The sequence below is a fragment of the Lepus europaeus genome, chromosome X, assembly GCF_033115175.1.
Source record: "Lepus europaeus isolate LE1 chromosome X, mLepTim1.pri, whole genome shotgun sequence".
Lineage (NCBI taxonomy): Eukaryota > Metazoa > Chordata > Mammalia > Lagomorpha > Leporidae > Lepus > Lepus europaeus.
The window spans coordinates 61,569,704-61,577,278 of NC_084850.1; the positions used below are offsets into that span (position 1 = coordinate 61,569,704).

The window sequence follows — 7,575 nt, forward strand, 5'->3', positions numbered from 1 at the left end:
GGGTCTTTCCCTATCTGCTTGGCTAAGTGCCCTTCATGACTCAGATTAGGCATCCGCCATCCTTCATGCTCTCACAGCATATGATGCTATGCTGTGATTGTCACTTTATCTGTTCTCTCACTGTCTCTAGTTCCTTCATGGCTGGAACTAAATTCTTCCTTCGAACCCCCCCCCCCCCGAATCACGCCTATTTGTGATTTTAGGTACTGGGGTGTGTGTGGCCATGGTGTGATTGCCACTTTGTTTCCTCACTATAGTTCCATCAAGGCAGAGACTAATTTTTTTGCTTGCAATTTTTTAAAAGATTTATTTATTTACTTGAGAGGCTTAGTTATAGACAGAGCGAGGGAGACACAGAGAGAGGTCTTCCATCCTCTGCTTCACTCCCAAAATGGTCTCAACGGCCAGAGCTGCCCCTATCCGAAGCCAGAAGCCAGGAGCCAGGAGCTTTCTCAGGGTCTCCCACACGGGTGCAGGGCCATCAGGAGGGAGCTGATGGGAAGTGGAGCAGCTGGGACTCCAATCGGAGCCCAAATGGGATGCCGGCGCCGCAGGCGGATGCTTAACCTACTACGCTACATTGGCAGCCTCAAGGACTAAATTCTTCATCTCGGAACTCCAGCCGCCAGAGCCATAGTTTTTTGTGATTGACTCCCTGGCTTGGGTTCTGGAGTGTGTGTGTGTGTTACACAAGCACACTTGTGGAGAGTAAATTCGAATTTCTGCCAGGATCATCATCGTAATTACTGCCAGCAAATTACCCGAGATCGCCGCCCCAGTCCAAACGGCGCAGAAACACGCCCCCTCTGCGAATAGCTGTCGAGGCGGAGTCTGCGACTACCTCCGGGCGACAGAGAGTGTGCGCAGGCGCAGGCGCAGGCGCAGGCGGAAGAGAACGTTGGTTTGGTTTCTCTTTCCAGCCAACTGCGGAAGGAGCGCGAAAAAAAAAATCACTTCCGGAGAGGTGAAGCCACGCTTTCTGGCGCCAACATGGAGGCTAGTAGTGGAACCGATGAACCGGTGAGACGTTGTTTGGGGTCGGGTGAGTTGGGAAGTCGGGCTGGATCGAGCCTTGAACTCTTTTCTCTCTCTCCTCCCCCCTCATTTTTCGCTCTTCCCAGGTTTCCGGGGAGCTGGCGTCCGTGGCACACGCTCTTTCTCTCCCAGCAGAGTCTTACGGCAACGATGTGAGTATGACTCACCCACAGCTCGCACCCACCCAGCAGCCTAGAATCTTTATAGAGCCTGCCAATGAATTATTATCCCCTGCCTTGATATATTTTGCAGACCCTGTCCGCGTCCGCTAGGAACCACACCTTTCAATTCATTCTAATCTTGGTTCCGAAACGCAGGAGTAATGCTTCTGCAAGTGGTTCCCTAACTTTGCAACACTTTAGAATCACGTGGGAGACTTTTAAACCTCCCAGTGTACAGATTGCAGTGTACACTAACTAAATCAGAAAGTCTGGGGGAGGGGAACCAAATATCAGTGCTTTTTAAAGGGACTGGAGTCATTTATTTGAGCAGCAGAGTTGCATTGACTTATGGCACGACCTTTAAGGAGAAAGTACAAGATATATTTTAAGAAACAAGACAGAGGGATGTAAGAATCGTAATAACACACAGATAACAATGTGATGCATACTAGCTGGGTGGGTCAGGTCTTGAGTTTCCAAAGAGAGAGACCCCGAAGTACCAAGGCAGTAAAAGACTAAGAACTGGATCCTCAAAGTGTAGGTGGACAAAGGACATGGATTGGTAGGTGGGGAAAGTGAATTGTCTAAGGCATGGAGGTACAAATGCAAATAGATTTTTCTAGAGTTAGTGGGATAGATTGGTTAGTTGCAGTGGGAGAATCCAGTGGAACAGGAGGTGGGCATTTGGTGTGACTATTTCTAGGTGTTATAGAGTGGGGAATTGGCTATATGGTAAAACACAAATGATGACTATGATATGCTATACTAGTAAAAGTTTCATTTCCATTATCTTTGTCCTCCCAACAGCTCAGTGGTGTAGCTAAATATACAAAGATACTTCAAAAAGTACATAGTGAAGTAGAATTAAAATGTTTATTTTGCTGCAAAAATGTTTTGAAATTCATACTTTTTTTATTATATGTATCTCAATGAACTTTTTGAAGACTCCTCCCAACCATGTGTGCCTCTCAAAATTCTCTTCACCCAAATAAACAGATTTACCTGAGTCTTTAGAATGATTAATGTTTTATGTAATCTCTCATGCTTTGACTAGCTACTGAGAAAAAATAGGGAGTGGCTCATTGTGTTCTTTGTACTGTGTAGGTAGCTTCCTTTGCTTATCATGAGAACAAAAGAGTTGTGATATTATTCAAATCCATTAGGTCAGCTTTGTCATTGGACAGTGATACCACGTGTGGCAGCCCTTTTGAGTATTAAATAGACTTCCACAGAATCTTATTTTTGCTATCCAGTAGCAGGATTGAGAGACTTCTGACCTGCCGTTCTTTTCTCCTTTGCAGCCAGATATTGAAATGGCTTGGGCCGCAAGAGCGATGCAGCATGCTGAAGTATATTACAAGGTGCGTTGTTTGTCTTCATCATTAAGCAGAATTAAACATGTGATTGTGCTGTTTGGTGAATCAGTATTCTCAGCAAGTTAACCCTTTGTGTTTTTGAGGTAGTTTTTATTGCTATAAGATCTTATCTACAGAGATAAGAGTATGGAAGCAAATTTGTTTTGATAATTGGGATTTCTTCTTTGTCCAGTGTTCTTTTGTGATCAAAAGAGTGCCTGGCTCATACATAATAAACATTTAGTAAATGTATGAACAATCTTCAGAGAGCAATAGCCAGGTATTAGTATAGTCAAATAGTCCAATTGCCAAATTGATGGAAGGCACTGTATTATGTCCCTTTAAAACTATGTCATGATTTCATCCAAGATTCAAGCTGTCAGTACTTCCTAATGAAGTCTTTTGCCCTCAGAGTTCCATGCATTTTCTGATGAAGGTAGGGGTAAGAGAAGTATAGTAAATTAGACACTAATGGGGCTGGTGCTGTGGCACAGTGGGTTAAAGCCCTGACCTGCAGTGCCAGTATGACTCACGGGTGCTGGTTCATCGAGTCTTGGCTGCTCCACTTCCAATCCAGCTCTCTGCTATGGTCTGGGAAAGCAGTGGAAGATGGCCCAAGTCCTTGGGCCCCTGCACCCAACGTGAGAGATCTGGTGGCTTCGTCCAGCTATTGTGGTAATTTAGGGAGTGAACCAGTGGATGGAAGACCTCTCTGTCTCTGTCTCTACTTCTCCCTGTAACTCTTTCAAGTGAAGAAAATATTTTTTTTAAAAAATTAGACACTAACATCTCTGTATTGTCTTCCTGTCTGGCAGCTGATTTCGTCAGTTGACCCACAGTTCCTGAAACTCACCAAAGTGGATGACCAAATCTACTCTGAATTCCGAAAAATTTTTGAGAAACTCAAGATAGATGTGTTAGATCCAGAAGAACTCAAATCAGAATCGGCAAAAGAGGTAAGAATTCTGTCTCATAAATATTACATAGCACCTGACCAACAACTTTTTATAGGAGTAGGTTTTCATAGATTTAAAACTATTTTGTTTTAAGGAAAATACTTAAAGAACCAGAACTTTTTTGTTAAAATAAGCCAAGTTATGAAATAAATGAATGTTTTTCCGATTTGTGGATGTTTCATGTTTACTCAGTTTAATTTTTCTCCTTTTTGACTCGGCCATTTCAAATTCCCATCTACTTGGTCCTTTCAGGTGAAGTGGAATCAGCCTACTTAAATAGTACAGCTGGCAGGCTTGGAACTAGGGTGGCACATAGGGTACAGGGAGGTATAAGTTCAGGGCATCATAGGCCAGGAATGTTTCTCATTGCTTACCTGATTATCTTGAACTTTTAACAGGGCACTATCATTTTTATAGTTAGGAAAAAATTTTTCCTTGGAAATGCACACTTAGTTAATGAAGAATCTATAGTTAACAGCTCCTAGCAGGCTGCTAGTGATCTTTGGAACTTTGTGGCTATTGAGTGGACTTCTTTCTTACAATCTAATTTTATCTCTTTGGGCCAAACTTTTGCCTTTGTCTAATTTGTGCTTTGATGGGGGTGAATAGCCATGTGGACTGAATTGGCTAGTGACTTCAAAACAGAGCAGATAACGTATTTGCGAAATCTCATTTTAACTGTAATATAGAATTTAGATTTTGTTTTTACTGATTTTTTTTTTTTGAAAGAGAAATCTTTCATCTCTTGGGTTATTCCTCAAATGGCCAGGTGGAAACCAGGAGCCAGGAACTACATCTAGATCTCCACATAGGTGGCGGGAACTCAAGTACTTGAGCCATGATCTGCTGGTTCCCAAGCACGTTAGCAGGGATCTGGATCAGAATGGCTGGGACTCAAACCGCCATTCTGATATGCGGTACAGGCATCTCAGGCTGCAGCTTAACATGACGTGCCACAGCAGCCACCCCAGGATTTAGATATTTTTTTCAGGTTAAAACATTTGTTTGTGTAGGGGGAAATGGCCAATTTAAAGACACAGTAGATAGCACAGAAACTTGGTGCTCGTTTCATTGTGAGACTAGCAGTTACCTCAACTCTAGTCTCTTCTACTGTGGTTATTTTCCTTAATCTGAAAGTGGAAGCCTCTCTCCTGGCCAGAGTGCATCAGCCTCTTCCATTTGTCTACTGCTGCTGCATTATTTTTTCCCTTTGTAGATGTGGAGGCCATTCTGCTTGAAGTTTGAAGGGATCGTGGAAGACTTCAACTATGGTACTTTGCTGAGACTAGATTGTTCTCAGGGTTACACTGAGGAAAACACCATCTTCGGTGAGTTTCTTCTGGAATTGTGAGGAGTCTAGTTTTACTGATAAAACCAGTGACATGTATAGATCATCTTATTTATTCTATCTTTAATATAAATGATCCTATTGCTGTTTCTCAAGTAACTGTAAGTTAAGTATTTTCCATCTCATTGATAGGGGATTAGAATTCATTCTCTGAAGCTTTTGAGTATACATAAATGGTTTTTACATTAGGTCAGCTTTACACATAGATTTCTAGTAGATTTAGGCAATTAACTGAGACCAGGCCAATAATCAACTCTATCCACTTTCTAGCCCCCAGAATACAGTTTTTGGCCATTGAAATCGCTCGGAACCGTGAAGGCTATAACAAAGCAGTTTACGTCGGAGCTCAGCAGAAAGAAGGAGAGAAAGCAGGTGTCAGTGGAGCAGAGCAAGAGAAAACTGAGAAAAAAGAAGAGGAAGGAGCCAACAGTGGAGGGAAAAAAGAGGAGGGAGTTGCCGGAGAAGGAGAAAAAGAGGAAAATGCCAAAGAAGGAGAAAATGAGAAAGAAGCCAACAAAGAAATCTGAATTGGGGAATAGCTATGTAAGGTGAACAGGGAGTAGTGCTCTAGAGGCTACTACAGCTGAGCCAAATGCCACAGTGCTGTTTGCGCAGACGCCTTGGGTTATCAATGTATATCTTTGTGCAATTGAAGGGTGCTGAGAGAGACATCTCTAGCCTAAGAGTCAGGAGCTGCTCTAGTTGTTTTATAAACTGGCTTAAAGACTTTAAGTGAGGTTTTAGTTAACTGTTTGTATGTTTCTTGACTCTCATTGCTGCTCAAGTAAGAAATCTTGTAAATAAATGTCTTTTGGTTCTTAATGATTATATTGGTGACTGACTATAAAAAGGTATTTAAAATTGTTTGACACTTCACATTTTTTTCAGGTATATAATCTCACAGTGTCTCATAAAATGACGTATGCCTGTTTGATAATTATTCTCGCTGTTTCCTGTGGTGAAGTTCTCTCACTTGTTAAGCTGTACCTGCTGTTAGAGTACCCTAAGAATTGACTCTTGGCCTTTGACTATAGCCCTCTGATTTTCCTAACTGTACCTGACAGGAGATTTGATAGACACTCTAGAGATAACATCAGTGGCTTGAACTTTACAGATTAGTGAATGCAGCTTAGTTCATATTAGGTAGCCAGGTTGTTACCTAAAAGCTAACAACAACAACAAAAAATTAAATGTAAAACCTAATAGAGTGCCTTCCTTTTATAATACTTATGGTCAATAGCATACATTTATATTTTAAAACAAAATGAACTTTTTTATTTTTTAAAAGATTTATTTGAAAGAGAAATCTTCTGACCACTGGTTCACTCCCCAAATGCCTTTAAGAGCCACAGCTGGGCCAGGCTGAGTCTCGAACTGCATCTGAGTCTCCCAGTGGGTGTCAGGGACCCAAGTGGTTGGGGTTACTATCCACTGCTTTCCCAAGCACATTAATAGGAAGCTGCATTGGAAACAGGAGCTGGGACTTGAAGCAGCATTCCGATATAGGATACGGATGTCCCAAGTGGCAGCCCAACTTGCTGCACCACTGTGCCTTGCCCCTGAACATATTTTTAGGTATTCTGTTAGATTCCCAAAGTTGCTAAATTGATTTTCTATTGGGGGGGGGGCATGTAATGGCTTTCAAAATTAAACACTTCAGTTTTCCTCACATATATAGAAGGGTGACTTAAAAGTTCATGGAAAATTTATTTTGGTGCAAAAAGATTGAAGTCTATGCATGAGGAATCTACAAAAAGTTCATGGGAAATGTATATTATGAAAATATGGATACTTTTCAAATTTTTGCATCAAATTCCATTTTCCATGAACTTTTTGAGTTACTCTTGTTTGAAGATTCATGCATTTCTCCATAGACATGCTGAGGTTTGCTGAAACTAGTTAGAGGGAGCCACAATGTTTTTAGTACCTAAGGTAAAAAATTTTTGAAAGCTAAGCTCTTTGGGGCCGGCGCTGTGGTGTAGCAGGTAAAACCACCGCTTGCAGTGCCAGCATCCCATATGGGCGCCAGTTTGAGTTCCAGCTGCTCCACTTCTGATCCAGCTCTGCAATGGCCTGGGAAAGCAGTAGAAGATGGCCCAAGTCCTTGGGCCCCTGCACTCGTGTGGGAGACCTGGAAGAAGCTCCTGGCTTCGGATCAGCGCAGCTTCGGCCGTTGCTGCCAGTTGGAGAGTAAACCAGCATATGGAAGACTTCTCTCTGCCTTTCCTCTCTGTGTAACTCTGACTTTCAAGTAAATAAATAGGTCTTTTTTTTTTAAAAAAGAGCTAAGCTCTTTAATATTTATTTATTTGAAAGTCAGAGAGAGAGATCTTCCAACTGCTGGTTCACTCCCCAAATGGCTACAACAACCAGAGTTCGACCAGACCTGAGCCAGGAGTAAGGAACTCTATCTGGGTCTCCCATGTGGGTGCAGGGGTCCAAGCACTTGGGCCATTTCCCACTGCTTTCCCAAGAGCATTATCAGGGACCAGGGTCTGCCCATATGGAATACTGGCATTGCAGGCTTCACAACCCTGGACCCCCTATAAATATTCTTACAGGTCTATCCATGACATGATTCTGTAAGAAAAGAATTATCAGAGCAGAAATGGGAAAAAATGAAACATTTTTACTCCAGTGGACTTAGGAGAAAAGAGAAAAATGTTTTTTAAAGCAGTAGGAGATTGTTGAATGCTTCAGACTAGGCATACCTTGTTATG

The 7,575-nt window shown here is 42.2% G+C and overlaps 1 protein-coding gene across 1 annotated transcript; it reads left to right on the top strand.

The window, feature by feature from the left end:
* Positions 1-912: 912 nt before the first annotated feature.
* On the top strand, positions 913-5,717 carry PBDC1 (polysaccharide biosynthesis domain containing 1). The gene is made up of 6 exons (XM_062183452.1): positions 913-1,020; positions 1,122-1,187; positions 2,498-2,557; positions 3,367-3,507; positions 4,724-4,835; positions 5,126-5,717. The coding sequence occupies exons 1-6, from the start codon at positions 991-993 to the stop codon at positions 5,380-5,382; spliced, it is 666 nt and encodes a 221-aa protein (XP_062039436.1). The 5' UTR covers positions 913-990; the 3' UTR covers positions 5,383-5,717.
* The last annotated feature ends 1,858 nt before the right edge of the window (positions 5,718-7,575 follow it).

Bases quoted from the DNA above. Each gene is read 5' to 3' on its own strand.
- PBDC1 (XM_062183452.1), top strand. From the start codon at position 991: ATGGAGGCTAGTAGTGGAACCGATGAACCG. The intron at 1,188-2,497 runs GTGAGTATGACT...TCTCCTTTGCAG, and splicing joins CAGAGTCTTACGGCAACGAT to CCAGATATTGAAATGGCTTG. The intron at 4,836-5,125 runs GTGAGTTTCTTC...TCCACTTTCTAG, and splicing joins TGAGGAAAACACCATCTTCG to CCCCCAGAATACAGTTTTTG.